The 26847-nt window shown below is 35.8% G+C and overlaps 1 protein-coding gene across 1 annotated transcript in view; it reads right to left on the bottom strand.

Moving 5' to 3' along the window:
- Nucleotides 1–26847, bottom strand: part of SUGCT (succinyl-CoA:glutarate-CoA transferase) — a 325436-nt gene that overhangs the window by 154169 nt on the left and 144420 nt on the right. The window contains exon 12 of the mRNA XM_061996874.1: nucleotides 23892–23994. Within this exon, the coding sequence (XP_061852858.1) occupies nucleotides 23892–23994 (103 nt within the window). The remainder of the gene's footprint in view (nucleotides 1–23891; nucleotides 23995–26847) is intronic.

Here is a 26847-nt window from a genome sequence, read left to right as displayed (position 1 = left end):
TAATACAGTGGCTTTTTCCCTCATAGGATTGCATAACAAAGTGGCACAAATCTCTGTGGTTTACATAGTTTGAAAGAGACGTATCACATGCTGATCAAACATTGAGCAGGCAGAGGCACAACAAAAGGTTACCATGGTGGAAGAGTGGAGGATTACATGGTATTCATGCAGGGCTAGGGGGAAGAAATCATGCTTCATTACAAGTATGTTGTTCAGATTAGCCAAACTCTACCTTCTTCACTCAACCAATTCCTTGTTGGACATTGTCTCATAAAATAAAGCACTCCTTTATATTTCTCTATTTATGATACAAATGAGGATAGCTGGAGCTTTGGAACACAGAAAGAACGAAAAAAAAAAAACAACAAAGAAATGAAAAAAAAGAAAAAGAAAAGGAAAGAAATCTTAACCAAAATGTGACCTTAGCAGATGTAATCCAATATGATTTCCACTACATTAACCTATGTATGCTTATGCAACTGCATAGCACAGCAACTGAGAGACAAAACAATGGAAGTTTTAAAGCTTTATTTATTGCTCATTCTCAAAACATTCAATCGCCATCATGCTTCAACTGCCAAATCTAAATTAGAGAGTTTTTTCAAAAAAAAAAAAGAAAAAGTACTCTTCAGGGGAACATTAGTGCTCTATAGAGAGGTGTGAGCTCAAGGAGATGGAGCATCTGGCTAGAGACCAACTTGCCTAGAAGTCCAGACCAAGCAGACCCATATGGAGAGCTTTTAGAAAATTGTAGTAACAAGCAGAAAAATTCCCTCCTTTCCATGTTCAGCCTTCTTTTTTGGCATTAGTAATGAAAGCATACTTACTGCCATTAGCAGATTACAGAAATTTCCATCAGAATCTAAACAATTTTTGTATAATCTAATCACTTATTTATTCATGTTTACCCACAATTTTCCTCCTTTCAGTTGGATTGCTGCATAATATTACAAAGCATTATAAAAGCTGGCTTGCTACTAAGTGCACCAAAGCAGTATATTAATCTCTCCTTTCACAAGTATAAGAAAGATGCATTGACTCTCAGCCTAAAGGTTTAAAGCATACTAGAATTAGTGAAGAGGTCAAAAAGATTACCACTGAGGTTTTCTTATGGCCTATATCTACAGATGTTTAGAAGTATTTAATCATTTACTAACATACCAACACTACACAATGTTTGGCAACTGCGTTATATCTATGCAAGTGATCAATAATACTTCTAAACTCATCGCACATGAATTTGGCACAGGTCACTCATTTATAATTGGAAGAGCTTTTTTTTTCTCCCCCTTCTGTTTTCCTACTCAGTATGCAACTGCACTGCTTCCTTCCTTTGGTATTACCCAAAGAGCAAACACATGCAGAACATTACTCAAACTGCTAATATCAGTATCTCAGTGCCAGTATTCAGAAGTCAGGATTTATCAGTACTTCCAATGTAAAGGAAATCACTCATTTACTTCAGTTGTAAATTTCATTTTTCTCATCAAAACTTAGCAGAGGAAAAAAATTTGGGAACCAGCTTCTGTAGGTTCATTACCTACTCTCTGATCTGTCCTGTTTTTGCATAAAATTAAAATTACCAAGTTTCATACTTCTTAAAAACATGTTTCATGAAAATTAAAATTAAGTAACATAGAGAATGAGATTGAAATAATTATTTCCTATAAAAATAAATCTACAATCCATCAACCAATTCCTTATGTAGTGAATTTAACAGAGACCTTCATATCAAGGATTTCATATCTTTTTCATCTCTGTCACAGATTTTATACAGAATATTCTAATAAGTATGATCTATCCACATAAATAAATAAGCATAAATTCTAAAAATATAACTGAGATATGAAGTACTGAACCTATTATATAATAGGAAAATGTTATTTCACAGAAGATGTTCATATCTTCATAAAGAATAACATTTTAACATTGCAGTTGCTCATGAGTGCTAGTTAACGCATGGAAAAAATTACAGTGAAGACTACGAAGCTTTTACCAATGGTAACACGTTAATGATAGGAGCCAACCCTAGAATCATGCTTGGCATTTATCTTAAACTTCCTCCCATTCCAAAATACTAAAAAATCCTATAAACTGTCACATCTTCAATTAGCACCTCATCATAAATCAATGTGTTTTTTCCTTACATTAAGTAACACATCTTTTAACATTTTGTGATGCACTCTTCAGTGATTTTCCTAAACCAAATACCCATATTATCCTCAGAAACAAATCACAACCCACAATATTCCTAGACAAATTTATGCTCAACACATCCAGATAGCACAGGCCCCTAAACAGCGTGCAGTAATAATCTGTCTGTATTGCTAAACTGGAAAATAAATACGGCAATCAAACCCCTGAAGAAAGGAGAAAAAAAAAATGTGATAGCCTGGAGGAGAAAAGGGAGTAGGACACAAGCCCAGTGGAAGTTAGACTATGATTCAGGATGAGGTATGTTCTCTTTTCCTCCCCCTAAAAGTGTTACTGATAAAAACATTGCACAGGCAGACATATGTATTAGGATAAAGCCCCGGTTATCGTCTGTGAACTTAAAAATATTTAACCATGCAGGCAAAAAGAAAGAAACGAAAATAGAACAAACAGGGCAACCCCCATGACACATTCTGATAGCAATGGATGAACAATTAACTGAATATTTCCAGCTGGACAGGAGTGTCATCTCAGCACTATGTGATGTATTAGCTAAAAGCCAAGCACAGGTTTCTCATTTCACTCCAGCCTTAGACAGTCAAGTCAATTCTTTGAGAAATTGGTTTTCATGGGAAAGTGGAACTGAAAGTCTCATTTCTAATATAGTAAAAGAATAAAATCAAATGTAAAAAAAGTTAAAAATCAGTCACCGTCTGACAGAGTTGTCATAACACGCTCTCTCTCCATTTCCTTCATGACATGAACCGAGCACACAGAATTCTCTGCTGAATAGTTTTGATTCACTTGCATACTGCTTGCACTTTCTTTATCCAACAGAAAGGTATACTACAAAGCTGAGTGAGCCTTGGGTATTTTTATTCCCCAATCAGTCTTCTGCCAGTTTTTTTTTCTTTACTCTCTCATTTTGCTTCAAGCTTCAGATGCAAGAATGCTTGAAAATCAATGGTAAAACTCAAATTGAAACCATCAATTAAACCCATCAAAATCAAAGACACTTGGCAAAATTTCAGTTCACAGCAGTTTGACTTAGCTCTTTTAAAACCTGACCAGCTTGCAGACAAAAAATGACCCCAACCAAAACAAACAAGCCAAAAGCCCCGGCAAATCAAATTTTTAAATAGCCTGTATCAACCTGGAATCTTAAATGTGTGGAAAAAAAAAAAAATTAAGCAATATTCTCCTATAACACGGGAGATCCCATTTCTTGTCCTGACAAGGAACAACACACCTGATATAAAGCCAGTCCAATGCCCCAGTGCTTCCATCACCTGATGAGTTATGTGAGGATACTGACACTTACCTCTTTATCAAAGAGCTTTGAGGTATATAGTTAAAAAAAATAGAGAAAATATACATGATATTATAGATGTATTTAATTTTAAAGTGTGTGCCTATACCAAACAAAGGTGTTGCAATAGTAAAGTATGAAATAATGAACACACACATGGACTCAGGGTAGAAGGGAAATTAACTTGTGATCAAAGCCCTCAGTGGGAAAAGCTGACTGCTGGGTTCAACCCACCCATTCTGCTCTCCACCAACTGGAACTACCACACTTCCCACACAGCAAATGTTACCCAACAGCGCTGACCAACATAAAAGATTTCCCTCCTATTTTGGTGCTCTTTAATAAGTGTAATCTGCATATCAACTAGGTAAAGTAAATTGAAATATTGGCTACTCTCTGCATATTAAAAGATGAAACAATGAAATATGGAATTCTGGGTACAAAGGGTCCTAATACAAGAATAACAGGCTTTACTATAAGCATTTCCTTAATTAATCATTTTTTTCTTTAGGGGCAACATGTTGTCCACAGGCCTTAGACTGGGAAGAATTTGTCCTAAAGGAACCTTTGTCTGAATGTGTCTCTCAATCTGCCACAATGTGGTGTGATTTTGAGAAAAACATCACCAGCTTCTACCGATTTCAACAGGGACTGAGGAGGCATTTTCCTTAAAGGTTACGCAAACTAACTTTATTAGTTAATCTAAGAATCATTCTTTCCCTATAAATCTCATCTCTGGAAATCAGGTACTCAGCCTCTCGGATTCCTTTGAACTAAGTTTAGTCACAGTGGATATTAAGATAAATTATACAAAATGTTTGGCTGTCCCGTACTCTCCATCTCTGAAACTTCAGGGACAAACCTATACAAAGAGGTATTTCTACCATGCATCTAGGGCTGATAACAGTTCATATCTCCTCCCATATACCTTAACTTCTTATTAATCCTCTTCTCCATTTTCCCCAGAGACAAATAACTATAACCAAGGACAGATATTCTCAAACAAGACAAGTGGCAACACACAGTCATGAAAGGAGAACATGTGTGTCTTCCGCATTAAATCTTACTCTTTCTGCAAAGATGAGATAATGGCAATATGATTTAAAAGGAAAAAAAAATTCAGCGTTCATTAACACATTGTAGAGGAATCTGCTTTTATTTATACGTATACAGACACATGCACACACATATATATAAACTTTACATATATACACACATACATACATAAAAAAAACAAGCAATGGTAAGGGCTATTCCCAGCATGAACACAGGAGAAAAAAAAAAAAAACACTAACAACAACAGAAGAAATATTCAGCTTCCCCACAAAGATGCCTTTCACATTACCTATATCCATCTGTCAAAGCAGATTCTGCAATAGGTCATGTAACTGACACATCAAAAATTATGGCTCTGATTCAGGAAAGATTTAGTCCATCCCTGTCCAGTTAAGCATTTAATTATTTTAAGTACATGTTGAAATTCCTGTTGAAGTTATGGACATGCCCAAGCAGTTTTCTTGAACGGAAAATGTTGATTTGAGTGAAGCTTATACAAACACATTTATTTTTAGAATTAATGTCCCCTCTCATCTGAAAACAAGAGCATGAATTACACACAAGACTGGGGATCAGTGATGACAAAGTAGCAAGTGTCAGAGGAAAAGGCAGAGATTTATCTTGACTATCCATAGGAAAACCTGCATAACTCTAACCAGTGCCAAAAGTGCCAGATGCAGGATTTTATTGCAAAAATGCAACAAACTGAAGAATCCTAAAGTTCAGTCTCCAAAATGTGACATGGGGAATGGATGTCCACAGTGAAGCTTGCAGTGCAGCTGGAGGACACCTAACATACCCTGTCTTTAAAGTAGGTCAGGTAACAATGGCTCTAGGATTTGTTACGTTAAAGATAGGCACTGAGGTGAATTACCATTGCTTCCTCGAGTTGAAACACAAATAGTATACACCGGGTATATATTGAGTCTCCAGCTGTGGGACTATTATACATGCCACCTATGAAAGGATGTGTCATCAGCGCAACACCTTTCACACTGGCAGAACCAAGCACTGCTTTCTCCCCTGGTTTTTACCTTGTAAGTGCTAGAACATCAAGCATGACAAAGTGGGCTAAAACCAGACAAAGAGCAAATAACACCCAGACACAGCTCCAATGCCCAATGAGAGTCAAGTGATGACGAACACAGCAGAGGGTTCTGCTTTGTGGCTCTCCCCCTGAAGGTTCCACGTGCAGAGAAGGCAGTTCTCTCTGGTTTTGTTCTCCAATGCTATGCTCTATATGGCCAGTCCAGGTAAGACTGGTCTGTTACGCTGTAGATTGGCACAGCACGAGGGGTGGGGGCTGCAATTCTGCCATTATCAACTCAGTTCTGAGCAAGAGATACATTAAAATCCCAACACCTCTACAAGAAATTCTATTATAGCTCCTCTATTCCAATTACATAACACAAATGTAAATTTTGAACTTTGCTGGTGGGGGGAGAAAAAAATGAATTTGAAAGCATCTGCATTTTCCAATTCTACCAAGCAACTTGTTGTCTAAGCCTGGCTGAGTTACAGCAGTCATCATGTTACACTCGCTGGGAGTATGTCTAGGCATACACATGTACACGCATGTTTGAATGCACACACACTAAAGTTACAATACATGTGCAAATTTCATTCTGTATTTACTCATTTGCTGTAAGCACCATTCCTAATGGAAAATAGACCATGTCTCCTTTTTAAGGAAATGATTAGGACCACATGTTTCACTGACTCTTATGTTGAGGATCTTGCCGATATTTTCAAAACCAAATTACTAACAGCATACTAAACTTATTTCCCTGGTGGAAACCACTGGCTACTAACTTAGTGAATATGAATACATTTTTCCCTAAACATGCAAGTAATCATCATATAAAGCCAGAGGCCTAAAATGAGTAGGTATGGGGCAGATGAGAGCAAGGTTCATATGTAACAGTAACATATTCTATAACCAAATGACTTTGTTTATCTGAGAAACCCAGTATTACATCACTTTTCCTAAAGAGAATATAAACAGCACATTTTTGAAGAAACAGTTACTTAATGTGCAACTTGTCACCACTATCAGCTTTAACATAATAAAATACATGTGGAAAATCCCTTGAAGCAAACCTTCTGCAAAGCAGATTCTTCTCTAGTCTGGGTCAGAGGGTGTGTATGTCTATGAAGGAAATGCTATCTCTCTCTCTTTCACACACCCACTCACTGTAGGTCATACAGCAGAGCTCACTGTTGCAATGTGCGTCTCCTGTATGCGTGGCATCAGCTCCAGAAGGTAAAGAAATCACCCTTATTTCTTGGGAAGCATCTGTGCCTTGTAAGGAAAGCCAACAAATCACACTTCAACATATTAAATAGCAGCACTCATTGAAATTTCAACCAAGGATCTCTAAAGTGCTTGGCAGACAATGAAAAAGGCATGTTTCAGCAAGGTAAATATTACTCTCCGTCTTTTGTAAATATGGAAACCACAGCACTACCTGGTTGAATAACTTATCCAACATCACTTTGAATAAACATGGAAGTGACGAGCATTACAATGAAGATCTGGACTCTCTAATTTTGGACACCAACAGGTTTCAACCATTAAGTCTGGATAAAAGTTTGCATAACCTGATCTGGCAAGGTACAAAGCATCTCCGGTCAGCAGAGAAAGCCCTTATTTCTCTTTGACTCGACAAGCAATATTGGCAATAATATGACAGGAGCAGGCAAGCAAGGGTGGTTTTACCCTTAATTCTGTTTTAAGAGGTTAAATGAATGATCCAGTAAATGGATCATAGCATGCCCTGTACTTTGCACTAGGCTCCTAGCTAATTGCCATGTAGGACCCCGAAGAACCTCTCTTGCAGTAATCACATTTTTTATAACTAAGCAAACTTCAGCCTCGTCTGACAAACACTTTTTGCACAGTTCTGTTAAGAATATTTTGATGACACAACTTCTAAACTACAGCTTTGTCCTATGAGCAAAGCTTCATAACTTTTTCAAACTCTGAGATGCAGAAATAGTAAATATTAATGAGAAGGCAATCACTACATCCTTATTTTATTTACCTTCAGAGGCTTAAACTCAGACCTCTGAACCAAGAATACTATCTTTAAGCCATTTAGTATTTTATGATAAATCTTGAAACTGTTCGAATTATTCTGTGTCACTCTAATGGTTCCCAAAGCTTTTGTCAGAAATAGAACACCACATTCCATTTCTTTAATCAAAGAAATAAATGATATAGTTGAATGATACCAAAAAGCAATAGAGAAAACAGACAAGGACATACACAGATATGTAAGTTTTCCATTTACATATGGCAAATAAGCCATTTAATGGCATTACAGAATTATTTTCACAGTCTGAGTTGAGATTTCTTTTCATTACACGAAACTGCTGGCAAAACAGTTGTAGGTGAGCAGCAGGAATGGGTTAATAAAAGATGGTATGCTATTAGATAAACCTTTTACAGGTTTGCATCTGAAAGTCATAACATAACCTTTTATTTCACGTGTCACTGTGACAGAAGGTTTTCAAGGCAGAGCTCTTGAAACTGCAAGATGTTAAACAGATGTACTGTATAGCCTTCCAGATTTAAATCATGAGAACTGCATTTGCAGCCTGTGCGTTGTATCCCCATTTTTTTCCCTTATCAGCTTTGGATGCTTTAAATAAAACCGTCTGGTTTATGCGCCTTTTTTTTTTATACAACAGACCCTAAAAATCACTTCCTCTCCCCTTCTTTTTTTTTTTCTTCAAACTAGAAAAAGTTTTTCAAAAATATGTCTTTTAGGTAGGGAAATCTCTCTCCTTATTCTGCAGGTGCTGTCAAACTGATCCAATTTGCTAGAATAAAGTCATGCACTGCAGAAATAGGCAGGAATGATAGCAGCAAATAGAAATAAACAAAAACAGACCTGATAAAATTTCTGAACATGCCTCTAATCTACCTTTTCACAGTTTCAACTGTTGCTTGCACTCTGATAAACCTCTCAAGAAATGTTTGCACAGTCATGCAATTTAGCTTCAATACCTGTTTAGTTCCCACTTCTACCTTTGAGGCAATTAATGCAATCATACTTTAAATACACAGTAAGAGTGATTTAGATCATCAGGGAGCTTTGGTAGTCTTCTGGTCCAAAACCCTTGTAAAGTAGGGAAAACTTTAAAGTCAGATAAGGATGTTCAAGATCTCATTTATTCATACATTGACTGTCTCTAAGGATGAAGATTTCACAGCATCTCTGATCCAATGTCCAACTCCACCATGATTTTTTTCTTCCTTATATCTAATCAGAATGTCTCATGCTGCAGCCTGTGTCTGTTGTCTCTTATCCTGTCAGCATGTACTTCTGGTGCATGATTTTACTAATGAGTGAATACATGGAATTAGTGCTTCTTGCAAGGGCTCACTGCTGACTCATGTTCAACTCGATGTCTGCAAACGTCTTTATCTGTGAAGCTGCTTTCTATCCCATCAGTCCCTAACCTGTACCAATGCATGGGGCTATTCCAGCTCAGGTGCAAGACTATACATTTGCTTTTCATGCACTCTGAAGGTTCCTGCTATCCTATTTGTCCAATATGTTAAGGTCCCTCTGAATGCCAGTCCTACCCCTCTGCACATTAACTGCTTTCCCTAATTTGGTGTCACTTGGAAACTTGCTGAGGTTCACTCAGTACCACTATCCAAGTTATTAATGAGGAATTTAAACATATTAGCCCCAGTATAGACCTCAGGGAAACAGATTGTATGACATACACCACTGGATACACAAAGCCATATTGTACATTCCATGCAACACTGCATGAAATAAATGAAATTTCAAATTGATAAAAAGTAAAATTACTAAAATGGACAAATAGTTGTGTGGTAGTCAGCACAGTACAACAGCTAGAAATTACACCATACCGTAATGGCACTTAATGATTTTATCTTTTAATTAGCATTGCTGGTATTGCTCCTAGGTATTCGGTGCTACAGATAAATATGGCATCTAAGTGAGTGTAGGAAGCACACTCTTTGATCTGAAGAAGTTTCAGAAATCTCCATGAAATACATTAGACCAAAGGACAGAAAATTAGCTGTCACACTGGAGAACTGAGTGGTTTGAAAAATCAAACCAAAACCCAACCAAACAAAAAGCCTCATAGAATTTGCATGGTAAAAAGCAGGGATATGAACAGACAGTATTTCCAGCAGAGGGAAGGAAAGATTAGGCCAATATGAATGAACATCATAGCAAACAATTCTGAAAAAAAAAAAAAATGCAAACCAGCAACATCATCCAGCTTTTCATATACACAGAACACAGCCAAAACATTTGAGGCAGGCAGTTACAACAAAAATATGACGAGAAAAACCTTTGCAAGAGGAAGAATATATGAAATTCAACAATGAAATTGCAGCTATAAAACACTGTAAAACGTAAAACAGTCAAAGTAGAAAAAAAAAAAGAAAAAAACATGAGTAATCACACTGCTGTACATGCAACATTGCATGAGATGCATGCTGGTTGATGGAATGAGGTCAGAAATGCTCAGCACCTTTCAGATTCAAGTCCCTGGAGTTTAAGAAAGTCCAAATAAGTGCAAGCTGGTGGAGATCCCATGCAATTTGTTTCTACTGTTGCTATTTGTGTCTTTGCATTTGCCTACTTAGAAACAAGAAAACGTATTCCAAAGCCCTGCCATGCTAAGCTGCTCATAAAATACTCTTTACAGAAATATCTGTTTCTCAGGTGCTTGAAAAGTAAGGAAATGCATGAATCCACAGACAACTCTGGCCTACTGTATGGAAAGTCATGAAGTTAGCCACACTGCTGAAGCTTTAAATCATCAGCTTACTCAAGACAACCAGCTTCACCCAATCTATGAAGAATCTTCTGCCTAAACAATAAGAGAAATGAAATAAGAGTTTCTCTATTCTGCCTTCTGCTGTTGCTCATCACTAGACTCATCTTGAGAGATGGGATAGCATAAAACAGCATAATTTTTAATAACATAACATAACTTTTAAATGAGTAATATTTAACTGACTTCAAATCAGTTGAAAAAAACCAAAACAAGTAATTGTAACTGTTTCAAAAGCATTAATTACTTTCACAATACAGAAAGCTGGATTAAGACATCAGACTTTCCATTTCAAAGTTAAAGTTTCATTAAAAATTTCTGTCTTATCAAAGTCTAGAGCTTTGGCATAAACCTTCAAAGAGTATGGGAAGTCAGAATGTTCACTAATACACTTGGGGCAATAAGGGAGTAAGATTTTTATTAAAACATGAACTTCATATAAGGCATGAAGTTAAAGTATCTAAAGACCAAAGCTATATGAATAATTTCTATCCAATTTGTGATAAAAATTTAGACCAGCTACAATTAGAGGTCAGGGGAGGGAGGGAAAAACAAAAAGCAGTAAGATTCTTCTCTTCAGTATAAAGAATAAAAGATCTTGTTTGCACTGCATGAGATATTCTAACTAAACCAGAGATATTCCTGCTGTGAGCCACTTACAGACTCCTTCTGTCAACTCTCCCCCTGCTATGCTTTTCCACAACTGGTGGGTAACTTGCAATTTCCAGCTACTCAGTATCATAGAATCATGCAGCACGTTAGACCAGGAAAAAAATAAATAGTTGACTTGGATTCATATGAAGACAGAACTGACGTCATTGTTCTTTAAAGAAAAAAAAAAATCCCATCTTAATATCATAATAGAGCATCATAATAATATTTATGCCAGTGATCATCCTTCTGAGTGGAGAGAAGAATTTTTTTCATATCTCTTCTGATCCAGCATACAAGACTTTATTTTTGACAGTATGCAAAACTAGTCAGTGAATTTGATCCAAATTACAAATAATTTTATCTGTTCCAGAAGTGCACTTCTAGTGAATGATTCATCAAAAAACTAGTAGCCCAATTCTGTTTGGCATAATTGTGGTACAAAAACCAAAAAGTCTAGGACAGAGAATGTAAAAGAAAAACACAACCTGCTTTTAAGCTACGTTTTCCTATCAGGAGAGAAAGTCAGGCCCATACATCAGGTTTTCTCAAGGAAGCAGTGAAGAACTGTTTATCTGTTGAATACTTCTTTGTTAGGAAGGGTACGTGTCAGTACAAGGCTACATGCATTAGGAAAAATCCTTTGCTTTGGTAACAGAAATATTGTTAGGTCAGCAAATACACTTACTATACTACTTTCTTGAGAACAGCTGCAATGACTCCAACACAGGGGATAAGGGGAGAGGGAAGAACTTCAGTGTTTAACTGAACCAACTAAAACATGCAGCCACTAAACAGAAAAAACATAATGGCCATTATCAACTACAGCAATCTCCCTGTGCTGACTTACATGGCTTTCTGCAACCTCTTTAGAGATTTTTAAACAACTGCTAAAATCGGAAATGAAATTGGAATTTAGGACACCATATCTTTGAAGAGATTAAAACTTACTCAGTTTAACATAAATAAAAAGATGGAGGTTTTCTATGAAAAAATACAAATCACATTAGCTTTCATCCTCCATCATCGTTTAAAATACAGCTAAATCAAGCTTTCAGAACTCCTTCAGAACTTTGGGCAAATGTGATGTTTTACTAAGTAACCACACAGAACAGCAGGCAAGACTCCTCTGCAGCAAGACTCTGTTCTCTTATTCTATAATTGGTGAAATAATTCCTAATTAGACATTACACAAATTTCAAGTCTGTGATTGCCAAGTATAGATCTTATACTTTGGCATAAGTTATTTCTTCCCATTTAATTACATATGGGTACAAAAAATTCCTGACAAAAATCTTGAAGAAAAATCCACTTTAGTTACTTCTGCTGTCACCTGCTGAGCAGTCTAATTAGCACTAAACTCTCCATACCACCTCCAAAAAAAATAGCAGCCTCTATAAATTAATTAGTCATCTAATGTTAAATAGTCCTGTGAAAGTTTACTTCTAACCACCCAAAGGCTAGCATACCTACTGACAGTTTCATCAGAAAAAAAAAGCACCCAGTGAAATAACAAACCAATCTCAGCGGCTACTTGTGGAGCATTTGCACTGCTTTTTCTGTAATATACCTTGTTGCCTTTTTAGTATCCATGTTGCTTGGGTGCTCATATTTTTATATTGATATTTAGCTATGCTCTTAATTAAAAATTAACTCTTCAAACCTAAGCACATACTTAATTTCAGTCACACTAAAATCGCCCTACTGACTTCTGAAATTATCTAGATGGTCAGTTAGACAGCTAAGAGTGCAGCATTGGTTTTTGCTCTTTTGATTGTACACAGGTAACAGTGACAGAAAGGCAATAATCTGAAGTACACTTATGGCACGACGAGTGCATCTGCGTTTCCTTCTGAAACAGCTGAAGGTTTGTATCTACAGAATTTGGTATGTTCAAAAGAAAAATTCACTTAAAACAGCCAAGAGGTTGAAAAGGTGATTTGTATTGTGAAATAACAGTAACACTTCTTTCTACACCCTTTCCTAGATGACTTGTAAAGATATAAACTATCTCCACATGCTTTCATTTAATGTTTATTTTTCCATCACTCACCTAAAGAGAAAAGTAAAATGTAGAGAGTGAATGTGTTTGCATTTTTCTCTAAAATAGGAAAAATTCATGGACTGAAGTATCTTCTGCAATAGCCAATATATCACCAGTAACCTATAATCTGTTGTTATTTTTATAAACCTGCTTGTGATGTGGGATAGAATGAGATTTTTTTTTTTTTAATTAGCAATTGCTCTAATCTGGCTGTGCCTTTAATTTCAATTAGAATAGCTGTTTGGGCAAGTAAAATTTTATTTTTTGAGATTCTGAAAGGATATATTCAGAGGATAAAGGGATTAAAGTATAATATTTCAATTTCCAAATCTTTTGAAATTTCACTGTGGAGACACTGGATGTCATCTTCCTTTAGTAACACATATTTTTAACTGACACAAGTTGTAGCAGTGTATCTACTGGAGTTAGCATTTATGACAGAAAAAAAGGCAATAAAAGAGAAATCAGTATACATTCCTATTCAATGCATATTCTTATACCCTAAGAACAGGATGTAACACTGAAAAATCCACCAAGTTGTTACAATCAACAGGGCTCAACATGCAAATTATCTCTCTTTTCAAATATATCAGTTTAGAGTGCAGAATAAGGAACATGAGAATATTGCACCAATATAACAAGTTCCCACTAGAATATTCTATGCAATAGTGTAAGTTGTGTATAGATACTACATCCAGAAAACACATATAACTTGGACTGTTAAACACAAGTTCCAGATTTAATGTTAGATTCACAAAGGGAAAGTTAAAAACAATCAAACAAACATATCAATAGTTTGGAAAATATCTAAAGATGAAAAGCAATGCCAGGCAAGTAGAAAGTATTAGGAACAGAGGATCTGCATGCTGCACATTGTCAGAACTTTTCAGTATCAAGGTACATACAAGAAGAAGAAATGGAAAGTGCCATTTGCTCCTGGAGTTCACAAGATGAACAAATAGCGTAACCAAAACCAGCTTAAGAAAGTCATTGAAAGATGGACAATTCCTACATAAGCCACAGACACTAAAAATCAGAGAGAAAATCTATATGGGAAACTGTGGGATGTAACAGATTCCTTCACCAAGACCATGATCTTGATTAATTTGGTACAAACTACCAAACAAGAAGTCACATATATCTGCCAACACTATCTATGAAACAAGTATGATGATAACAATAGGAAAATATTTAGACAACTTCAGAATCTAAAAGATGCTATATCCTTTCTGAAAATGATGACAGCTTGCAACTTCCTTGTACTCTGTACATGGTAGGCCCAAAGTCTATGGGAGAATTATGACATAAGAAATCAAGGGCAGTTTTTTGCACCTTCAAGTTGCCAGTAAATATTCTTCTCTTTTGACATCATGATTTCTTGGGGGTAGGGGGAATAAAAGGGAGATTTTTTAAAAATCTTTTATTACATAACTGATTCAAACATCAAAGTTTCTCTAATGCTGTAACAAAACCACAGTGAGGAACTACTGGAGGAGGAGCTTTCTCTTATTTTAAGAAGGCTCTTTCTTTGCTTCTTGAGGTTTTTTCTTAGAAATTAAAGTGGGATCCATAGTGTAAATACTGTCTGCCTAGCACGTCATTTTGTCCTTGTATCCTTTTCATGCCATTCCTAAACTTGGCTCAGAATTCCTGAATTCTCTTTGCCTTCTCTCACGTGTAAATCTGATCTCCATATTTAATATTATCACTAATCTTCTTGAATTCACTACCTTCACAATGCCGAAGATCAAGCAATAACTAGTCTGATTTGCACAGTTTCTGCACTTTTTTTTTTTGGTTATTGTTGGATTTTCCTTTTTCATTTTCTCTTTGACAGAATATATACATCATTATCTGTAGCTACCACCATTTGAGGGATTCTGAAGTGCAAGACTCCAGAGAGTCTCCTACAAAACATAACTCACACCACAAAGCTCCACCACCCTACTTATACTGACAAACAAATCTATTTAAATTGAACATGATCTATGACAAAAATCAAGCCTTTACAGTCTTTGAGAAAGAAAAAAACCATAGCCATGCCATTTTCATATGAGCTCCAAGAAGACAAGGTGACAATTAATTTTGGAAAAACTAAAAATAGAGTAGGAAGCTTTAAAAGTAACCTGATGTGTAAGGAGTTACATATTGAAGTATCTACAATTAAGTCTGAAATCCCAGAGTTTACTACTGATTCTCCCATAAATTTGGCTTAGCAAATTACTGCACATTCACTCAAGAAAAATATTTTAAAACAAACAAACAAAAACACTGTTTTGATTTGTTATGGCCTTGTGAGTCAGTTAACCAAAAGGCATAGATGGTCTAACAATTTACATACTGTGGGCAAAGCAAAGAAGACCTATTTTTAACTGATCATTACTTTGTGAAAATGATTCAGTGAACACTCAGATTAAAAGAAAAAAAAAAAAGACATTAAACTTCTAAAGAAACAACTAAATCAATTGCTTCAGCATATAAACTATTCAAGCAGTAAGACTTCATGAGGTAGACATATACATATATTTCCCTTTCCCATACATTTAACAGACTGAACACTCAAACTTTAAATAAATGCAACAACTGGGTTAATCAAAAACTCTCTTTTGATGCCATAGTTACACAGTTCATACGAACAAAAGTGAGAGTTGAGCTCATACTCCGTGAGTGATTTCTAAGAAGTTACTTATCATCCAGCTTGGTACAATTTCAAATTGGATGGCTTTATCCTAACCATAGTTTGGTAGTGCAAGACATCAAATACAGATTCTTTGAAACCAAGCAATGTCATTTTCATGAGCTAGATGGTCAAGAAAGCACTGTCTAAATCCTGGAAGGACAGAAACTAATCCAAGAGTCTGAGGCACACGGGTTGTGTATTACAGACTCCTAACACTGAAGCCTAACAAAGAGTGAGGGAGCCCTGGCACAGGCTGACCAGGGAGGGTGTGCAGTCTCTTTCTCTGGAGATTTCCAAACCTGACTGGATACATTCCTGTACCTCCTGATCGAGGGGAATCTGCTTTGGCAGAGTGGTTGGACTGAATAATCTCTATAGGTCTCTTCCAACCCCAGCCATTCTGTGACTCTGTGATCGTGAGGTATAAAAAAAATAACCTCTTCATTTCAAAACTTGAGCATGGCTTTTTGATAAGTCTCCTTCCAGAAGCAGATACCCCAAAAGGTTAATGATTCTTCATACCTTCGAATAGTCATGACTACAATGTAGTTTTTAAACATAATGTAATTTTTTATGAGAATGGAGCAATTTTAGTATTTTGTGGGAACAGAAATGTATTTGAGAACTTAATATTCTCCATAACCAACAAGTAGTTGTATTAGAACGTTTCTCTATGGAATATGTATGCAAATAGTACTAGCTAAGTCATACTATTCATATATATAAATATGTAAAAGAAATTAAGAGATATCTTGAAAAATACTGTTACTAAGCACCATTTGCTTCCTTCCACAAAAGAAATAGAGTACAATCTTAAAGTGCATGCTAGACTTTTTCCTGTCAGGCTCCTCCTTCATTCAGTGAGGTAAAAGACAAAAGTGATTTTATTTCTCAAATGTAAGGTGTAGCTCCAGGTCTTATTTTACTATATGTCGCTCAAATCACTCACTAATAAAATAAAATAAAAACCCTCCAAAAGAGTTATTTCCCTGGTGCTCTCATATTAGAAGCTACATTTTCCAGAAGAACTACTGCATCCCTGCAACACTGCTTTTTAGATGAGTTCCAATTTCACAGTTAAGAAATGAAAGTATAGAGAAAACTAAAGGTAAAACTGCTGTTATGTTTTCTGGCATTTTCAACAATATAACATTTTTAAATGACCAAATAATACTTTGAACAGTTTAGTTGACATCAATGAGAACTCAGTGCTGCTGCATATTTAGCACATGGCATCACAACGCAGGTGCTCAAAACAGGAGGTACACATGTTTAATGACCACCTTTCACATTTTGATTGAAATGACTTACCCAAAACCACTTGTGAACTGTGTGGCAGATGCAGGAAGAGATTCCTGTCTGGCATTCAACTGCTATAAAAATGAAGTCATATTTCTGCAGCCTCTTACCTCTTTCATCACTTTTCATATTCTGAATAAAGTAAATTAAGAATCTGACAGCCAACAACCTTTCCCTACTGAAAGTCAAGTCTACCCTGCACCCTTCAGGAAGACGGTAGAAAGATGAGTTTAAAATATCATCATGTTTATGAATTAGAGGTTCTTCCACAGTAAATATAGTTGTTGGTGAATTTTCTCATGTTTGTGGTGTTCTTATTTATTTATTGTGACAATTTTAGGAAACAAAATTCAGGTATTGAAAAAGCCTAACCGTTTTATCTGTGTAGTTATACAATCTCTAACTTAGGTCTCCAGCAAAGTTGACACCTTTCAGCTCACAAAACACAAAGGCCAGAATATGCACCATCAGGTAAAAGCTGCTCTTTTGCATACACTGCCTGCATCTCCATTCCTCCTTAGTCACAGACAGCTTCTCTTCCCAGTCCTTAAAAACATGGTACAGCTAAAGAGTATCCCTGTGACACTGCAGTCAACTTTCTGCCCAGGTGTCTTTGAAAAATAATTCTCTAAAAGGCATAGCAGGGCTCCCAGGCAAAAATCAGTTGTAAAAATATGTTGACATAGTAGACAATACACTTCTAGAAACTTGTTATCAAGCATGAGCAGATCATTTTCACCGGAAATGTTCACAAAAGTTCTTCAGATTTAGCAGACATTCAGCATGGGAAATTTCAGATCAAGCTCTGCAAAGTTACAGGCAAATAAAAACAAATCTTCATCATTTAAAGCACTGAACTACCTCCTTTATAATTTTTTTTTTCTTATCTAGACAATAGATGTCTATTAAATGTGTGTAGAAATAAAAGCCTATCTTTATTATGAACATACATTTATATTTAGAATTTCATTGCATTTGAAGACTTTCCCACTATAAGATCTCTACTAGCCACTATTAGAGAGGCAGACCACCCAAAACCATGACAAAGCCGTGGACTGCATTTCACTACAGTCAGAAATAAAAAAACAAAACAAAACAACACTTCTGTTAAAATTTTCCTTGTACCAAGATACGAGTGATGTCTCATTTTGAGCCCTTCCTATAACATCTGGATATAGAGCTCTCATAACATACATAAAGCCAGCGTAATTGTGTATATGTGGGAATCACATCCTACAAACAGTTTTACAGTTGGATTTTCCATTTCACTTCTTCAAACTATGTTCCATTCCTTAATGCTTTCCACTTTAGGACAGAATCTACTTCCCTAAATTTGCCACAGACCAAAAGCTTGAAAACATTTGTAATTTAGTATAACAGAGATACATTTGACAAAATTAAAGGGTTGGGTATGGTTGGTGGTGTGGGATATTTTTCATTTAAAAATTGAAGTAAAAAGTTGTCTTGAAATACCAAATCAAAGATAGGCAGTGCACATTTTCAACTTAGCAAGACAAGCAAGAACAGATCTGAATTTCTGTTTCAAAATAGAATTTAATTTTAGACATCTTCGCATCGATGTTTCACTTTCAATGAATTGGCATTTTCAAATGTAAAACCATTCCACTGGAAAATTTCCAACCCGTTTCAGTACTTACTTAATAGACACATGTAAAATTTAATTCCTCTTTTTTTCTCTCTTGTCTGTTAGGAATTACTTCCAGACCCATGGTATTACCTCAGGCCTTCACCAACTGTTTTTCAGTTGCAGAAACTTCTACATGTAAATAAAATCCCTGCAGTATTATGGATATGAATATAATTTCACTTGACTTAGGACAGCCCTCAGTGGGCCAAGAAAGTCTATTTCAACAAAAAGTAACAATTAAAATATGGTCATATTTTAAAATAAACAAAAAATCCAAACCAAACAACCAAAACTAAAAACTGAAACCACCAACAACCATGCATAAGATGATTTTAAAAAAACCCTAAAAACATAACCAACCAAAAACCAACACACCATATATCTTTTCTGGTCTGTGTGTTCACAACAATAATTGTAGAGGCTTTTACCAGATGCTAGAGTTTATTTTTTTTTATCAGGATATGTTCAAATTAAATTACTTCCAAAGAGACAAACTGGAGGTTTATAAAAAAACTACCAGCTTCGTAAGTTTCCACAAATAATAAACTTAAAGCATCAGATAATTTCCAGCTATCAGATATTTCAATACTCAATTTACTGTGGGGTTCTTTTCCTGAAGCATATTCAGAGAAATGGCTAAAGGAACCGTAATGGCCCTCTGGGACAGGAAGACTATGGTTTCTGTAAAAAATGTTAAATTAATTTTTATAGTGATGCAAAGTCAGGGAAGGGTTGTTAAGGGATGGCCTCTTGCCACAGGGTGGAGTTTTGTTTTGGTATCCTTTTAGAGTCTGCAGGTGTTTGGCAGGAGCTGAAATCAGGGCCAGCTGTGATATTTCAGCTCCGATATTTCCCTCCCCATATTTCTCAGAAGTGATGCATCAGGGTGATGTCTTACACCTGATGTACTCAACTTGTGTGGTATCACTGTAACTGCCTTGTTGGTTTTTTTTTAGCAGGGGGAGTACCACTCAAAGGCCTTTATATAGTAAAATTCATCAACATGAATGGATTTATCTGGTAAAACATCAAATAATTGATTAAACTGCCCATAATATTTCTGTTGTTTTGTTGCTTCTTAAATATGCCAGCTATGAAATTAAAGTAATAGCACTGTATAAGAACAGTAAAAGAACTTCCATTGTGAAAAAGTGGAGGGTAATTTCTTAAAAGAAACAAAAAAAACCTTCAAACCCATCACTTAACCAGCAAAGATCTTTGTTCTTTTACACTTAGCTTCAGGACAGTGCGTACCTGTTTTTATTTTTGCTTTATCTTTTGGGAGAATTTGAATAGTTTCTATTAAAAATGGTATTCTCTTTTAAGTTTGTTTTGTTTGGAAAACCTCAAACCGCACTGTATTTCATACGCATGTTCCCCAGGGTATGTTAAATGGGACCATACTGAGGTCACTAGTAAGTTTTTAAAACGCTTTAAGAATTCCTTTAATGTTTGTACTATCTTGGCCCAGTTAAAAGAACACATTTTTAAAAAATAGCTTGAAAAAATTTGACTATAAAAAGCTTCATTAAAATAGTCTATACTGTACTATTAAGAGTTCGGGAGAACTTCTACAAACATTCTTTCCTCCCTCTCATTTTTAAGAAAATTACTCCGTAAACTAGTGAATCTCTCTTCTCTCTCTCAGCTTTTTTAGCCATATATGCACAAGTACACAATATACTCCTATCCACAGACTGATTGACTTAGCAGCAGAAATGCCTGTGGTATTCATTTTAACTTCGCAAATGAATAAAAGATTATAATCAGTGGGAAAAGTGGACGTTTCTCTCTATTCATGGAAAAAACAGTATCACCTGGCACTCTAACTTAGTAAAAAATTTCATGTTTTTTGGCAGCTCACTTGGGAGTGTGATTGAAGCTGTTGATGATATTAACAAAATGTCCTGGGATCAAAAAAGTGTTGTTTTATCTCAGTTTTTAGAAGACGTTATTCCAACCCCTACCATTCTATGATTCTCTGAAACCACCCCTGGCCTTCAGCATTCTGAGGTGCTTTTACTTAAAAGAAAATTTGAAAACATGATCCACCTGTAACCCATTAAGTTTCACTAGACCATTTCACTCATCTCTTTTACTTCTACTATTCTATAATTCTATGATTCTCTTTCCCATCTCCTCAGACTTGCTTCCATTCCTCACATGCATTGTTCCAACACTTCCCAGGATTTTTGCCTTGGGCTTGTATCAGCCTAATGCCTTCCTTTGAAGCATCACCCTCAGCTGAGCTGGCATGTGTTTGGGGATTGTTGATATCCATGCAGAGCATCTCGGTCACTAATGCTGCAAGGCTGCATTTACAACAAATGATGACTGCATTAGGGATATCAAAATTCTTAGATCAAATAGGAAGACAACGGCAATAAAATACCAAAAGTTTTAAAAATTGTATTGTTTTTAGATCTAATTCTGTTGGTAATGTCCAAAATGGAACAGGTTAGCAAAACCCAAGTACTGCCTATCAGAGATAGGCTAGAGTTTGTCTGTATTGAAGTGTCACCAGGTTTGATGTTTTTCTGGAGTCTTTGCAACGGTTGAAAACAAATTAATAGGAAAAGCAAATTACTGCATTCTAATAAACTCTTTCATTTTACATCACTCTGTCTGTACTTGCTGTTACACAGTATTAGTAAGGTTATTAATGCAAGCTGAGTGACATCTTACCTAAAAATCTGTTTTCTGATCTAAACAGCCTGAAAAAAAACATCATATTATAATGGGAGCACTGTGAAGAACTATTACAAAGTTCTCATATTTAATGACTGAGTTCAGCTTTACATGTGAGAAAAATCTTGCTATGATCACAGTACGTTCCTGCTGCTGAGTGCTGATTTTTCCCTGTTACAAGTGGGATTTCACAGTGCAGAGGATACCTAGATTACTGACTCTCAGGTATTGCTAAAATTCCTTCCCAGTCTCAGATACAGTCTCAGGGCACTGTCATGCTTTTTGAAGTTTTAGAAACCAAAACTGCAGACCGTCTTACAAAAGAGCAAAGCTAAACACAAGTGGTGTTATCCCAGATGCATGTTGTCTATACAGCAGCAGAAAGTGGAGGATGATTGGGCAAGTACAACAGCAAAAACTACAGTTCAGAAGAAATGTGAAGGTGAAAAGTTTTGCTTTAACTGTCTCTAAGCCTCTAAATCAAAGTTACAGATAAGTAACTCAGGGAAATTAAGCCACCTGTAAAGGTCTGAAGTCTTCAGCATCAAAATAAAAACCTGTGTAGAAGTTAGGAAAATATACTTAAGAGGCTGAGAATGTTACTCTCCAAATTGCTGGTCTGTCAAGATGGTCTCTCAGATACATACATTTTCTACGAGTGACGTAAATATCTTACCATAAGAGCAATACCTTAAAATGTCAACATTTTTCACTATTTCAAGGAAGAAAAGAACTGCAGTCTTCCTCCCAGCCTTGAAAAAAAATAACTGCGAGAAAATGCTTTGGGAGGCAGCACTAGAAATGAAGCAAATGTATAACATGCAGCAGTACCACAAACACTGACATTTCGTTTCCAACAGCAATAAAAACACAGTGTCTGAGTGCCACTTATTTCAGAGAAGGGTGTAGAAAAGACAACATTTTCAAGTAGTTCCATGAGGCAAAAAGGAGATCACTATGTCCCTTTACAAGAAAATATTTGGAAAAACTGCCATGTAGTGGTATGTGACTGCAAAGCGCTGTGAGACCATTTATGGACAGGATAACTATGTCAGGCAATAACCTGACATGTATATAAGTATTTTCTATAGTTATATGCCATAATACATATATAATTAATCTTTAGGTTAATTATAACAAGAGCAAGGTAATCAAGCTAACCTCTTTTCAATCTGGGAGGTAATGGCCATCCCAAAACATGCTATGTTTCAAAAAGCAGTCTCTTTCAGAGAGGACTTGACATCTAAAAATTCACAGCATCAAAAAAAAAAGCAAAGAATATTTTTCCAATGTTGCCCCAAGTACAGCCAAGTCAACCACTTTCTGAGTAAAATACTCTTGCTGTATGTTCTTCAAAGCCCAATCGTAATCCCTCTGAAAGTTATGAAGTGAAAAATTTGGCCCATGCATACTTTACAGTATGGTACTACATAATTTTAAGGACAAAGAGCCTAGTTATTTAAGAAAAAATCCTTTCCTTGCAGCCACTTAACAAATGCTGTCTTATACCTCTAATAGTATAATAAACATATTTACAACAAGCACATTTATTATAAAGACATCCCCTTGTGATACAGATTGTTTTGCCTGTTCTTCTTTCCCAAAGACTACAATCATATTCACAATCCTGACAAAGACTTCCTGACAGTAGATATGGCCACATACAAAATTGAATGCTTTTTTTTTTTACTCCAATGGTCAATCATTTTTCTGGTTACTGTCATTATTAGAAATTAATTTAAAGGAGATTCATAAAACTATCACACAATAGAACAGATGTAAAATACTCTGTTATACTATTCATGTATACTCTATATACTATTCAGTATAATTCAGTTTGTGTTGAGCCCTTTAACCCATGACAAGACAGTGGGTGAGAAGAAAGGAAGGATCAGGGAATATGCAGATAATATAACTACAAATACTCAAAAGTAAAAATATTGCTTATAATTAAGTATAGATGCCACTCAGTGAAAGACTTGAAATTCAAGATGAATAAATTGTTTTTAAAAAGTGCCCTCAGCCCCTGAAACCACGAGGCCAAGAAAAGGTTAAGATCTTTCTGCATATGACTTTTGTGCTTTGTTTTATTATTTCCATTCAAACAGTTGCCCCTTTTTTCAAAACAGATTCTGGTTATTAATCCTCCATATAGAGAAACAGTTGCTTGTGAGCAGCAAGAAAGGGGGTGGTTTTTTTGCATATTTATCTGTCAAAATGCAATCACATAATACAGTTTCTTTCCCTGTTTACTAGTCATTTTTGAAAGTCAGACTCCATACAAGATATAGAATACCTATGGTTTAATGCATTATGGCAAAATCTGTGTTCCCAAGCATATAATTCATTTAAGGATCTGTATTTATTTTGTCTTATGCCATATTATTGGCTTAAACTCAATCCACCATATAACTCAAATCCCGTTTTTAAGTTAGACAAAATCAGGTATGAGTGGCAGGAAAAGTGGTCATTACTCAGCATTTGTAAAACACATGTAGCAATCTATAGAAAAGACTTGGTGAGAACCAACCTGAGGATCCGAGAATACTTGTTGAATATTGTTGATTGGGCCATATGGAACCCTGCTACCTTCAAAGAGCTGCAACCATTCAGTCGTTGCTTTTTCTGAAAACCTAAAAGCAAGTAAGAAACATGTGGTTTCAACTTTGTGCTTTCAGATTCCAAAAAATGTATAGCGTGTCTCCTCCCTCTCTCACTGCTTCCTTGCTCTTCCCCACTGATTTCTTCTCAGGCAGTGAATAACATACTGAAAATGTACTACACGTGTTCTTCAGAAACGCAAAACCCAAAGATATGGCGGAAAGAACACAGCTGAAATGCGTACTATTTCTATCTGATCATCTGAAGGAATCCAGCAATGAGGTAAAGCTAAGTTTATCAGCAGTTTCAAATGAGGATCAATGGGTTTCCTCCGGTCTTTAATTACAGTGATCTGCTTCTCATTTTTCTTCTTTTATGTACACACTTAACAACAAAAAGGGAGCTATAATGTATGAGTCTAACACATGACACTGTGTTTAGTCAGTAAAACCACTGTGGTATTTTCCTTCCGTTACATCCAAAACACACATCAGGATTAACAGCCACATTCTTTGGTCAGAAAAAACACATTGATTACATATTTACCATATTACAAGTATTTATTGTATAACTTATCCTAAGGATGTGCAGCTCACCATATACACACCATGCCTACACCAGTCAACGCAGATCTCCATGTCCTTGTATTACATACATACAAAAAGCTCAGCTTCATTCTTTCTAAACATTTAATTCCACAACTGGTAACATCACTCTACTTCCACTCTTCTGCTAGATACTTTATTTTTGTCTGCCTGGCAGTTACATACAAGCAACACCAGTCACTAAGAGCAGCCACCTGGGCTTCTGAATCAAAGGTGAACTTTCTTAGAAACTGTATCTTTAATTTCACAAAGATAAACGGCACAGAGGTCTGCTGGATTATTAGAAAAGATCTACTTTATGAAAAAAAAAAACTGAAAAGAAATAAGATGTGATTGAAAGACCCAATGGAAATTAAATTAACAGAAATCTTCAAAAAGGTAGACTCAGTTACTGGCACTCTGTAGCTCACCAGTTCAGAACTCCTGAACTGCTACCTGGAATAGCTTGAGTAATATTAATATTACTATTAAAAAAAAAAAAAACCCACACCAAACCATTCCAAGTTTCTGACAGAAAAGAAGTCAAAAAGCACAAGGCCCCCATCATCAGTGTACAGTCAAACTTTGTAAACTTCTTTTTATACATATACAGAGACTGGCAGCAAAGAATTTCATGCTACTTTTAGACCGAAGAAAAAGCACACTTAGCAACGGTAAGAAGTTACAGTTATGTTGAGTATATGGCATAGGAATAGATCCAAGCTTCACAGTTAATGTCTTTCTCCCTGTGCAGGAATGACCTCCACAAGTCTTGAGGGAATAAACCTTGATACCCAGTGCATTTTGCACTCTAAATTAATAGGAAATTGTACAAATTTTGTAATGCTCTTCCTTAGAAATAGGAGCTTTGCTCCTGTTAAATATATGTGAACAAATAATACAAGAAGAAATGGAAAGAGCAATAAAAGAGAAAAAAAATCAGAATAAAAGGCTTTGAAAGTGCAAAATGTATTATAGAATGAAGCACCACTTTTGAAGAAGTGAAGCATAATGAGGCATCACTTCTAAAACAACCCCTCAGATGTGAGTAGTGTGCGGTTCAGTTATATATTCATTGAATATTAAAATTATTTTAAGGTAAACATGTACTCAGACATGAAGATAATGCAATTCTTGGACACATCTAAGGTCCAACTTATTTAGTTTTCTATTGCTGACCAGGTACCCTACAGGAAAACAGAGGGAAAAAGGTGACTACAGAGAAGTGGGTAAGCAATCTTCCTCAGTCATTGTGGCCATTAGGAAAGCATGATTTTAATAAAAAAATATATTTTGTTTCCCTCCAATACTCTCTGGCAACAATTCTCATAATCTGGAGATTGTTGTTATTCACAACTTTCTATTACTAAGGCTTGGGCCTCCAAGTACTGCATGGTATAACGTTTCACACAAAAACATACAACAGTTATTGGTGCTACTCATACAAAACTGTGCTGTTCACTGCTAGTAACTAAGATACTTCCCCCTCAGATGCTTCCTAATTCATGGTCCACTAACTCCCTTCCAATAAATTAAAAGCATTTTTCAGCTATGCTTTTTTCTGAAACCTCAACCTCCACTACTACCTCATTTCTCACAGAAGACAGCACATCTCCAAGAGGGCACTGGGACTCAGCATCGTAATCAGGATGCTGAAGACCATCTTCAAAACAGAAATTATTGTAATTCTTATATTTTGTAACATCATTCCCATGATCTATTAGTAATGAACAAGCCTTGCTATGTTATGCTCCTTGTGCTTCTTTTTAAGGAGCTTATAAATATCTTCCTGAGTTTAAAAAAGAAAAAAACACTTCTGGATTTAAAAGACAGTCTGAAAATTAAGACTTTTCAATGGGAGTGTCAATCACCTACATCTGTGTAATCAGTATGCTACCTCCTGATGTCATGGTAGATTTGAATAATTTTCAAGACATACATTCTTCTCCAGTAGTGTTTATTACAAGTGGCTCAACATACAGTGAAGTGAGTGCATGTTCTGCAAGATTTCTGTGGGGTGTATGCATTTCTGAAATTTTAGCTTTCTGCTTAGATTTTTCCTTCCTATATAACAGAAGAAAAAACTACCCCAATTTTGTAGAAAACAAGTGACGTTGTTTTTAAAAAATGCTTGTTTTGAATGGACCTAATAACTGTCTTAGTCTTATTTATTTATTGGTAGCTGAAGAATTCCTAAAAGCTTTAAAATCAAAGAGGTAAAATCCCATGTTCTATCAGTCTCAAAGCACAGCACCTTCTTTTGAAATTGAAACGCTTAAACCTAAATCTGATGTAGCATAG

Source organism: Colius striatus, chromosome 5 (assembly GCF_028858725.1).
Source record: "Colius striatus isolate bColStr4 chromosome 5, bColStr4.1.hap1, whole genome shotgun sequence".
In the NCBI taxonomy this organism is placed as follows: domain Eukaryota; kingdom Metazoa; phylum Chordata; class Aves; order Coliiformes; family Coliidae; genus Colius; species Colius striatus.
This window is presented reverse-complemented; position numbering and strand designations above follow the sequence as displayed.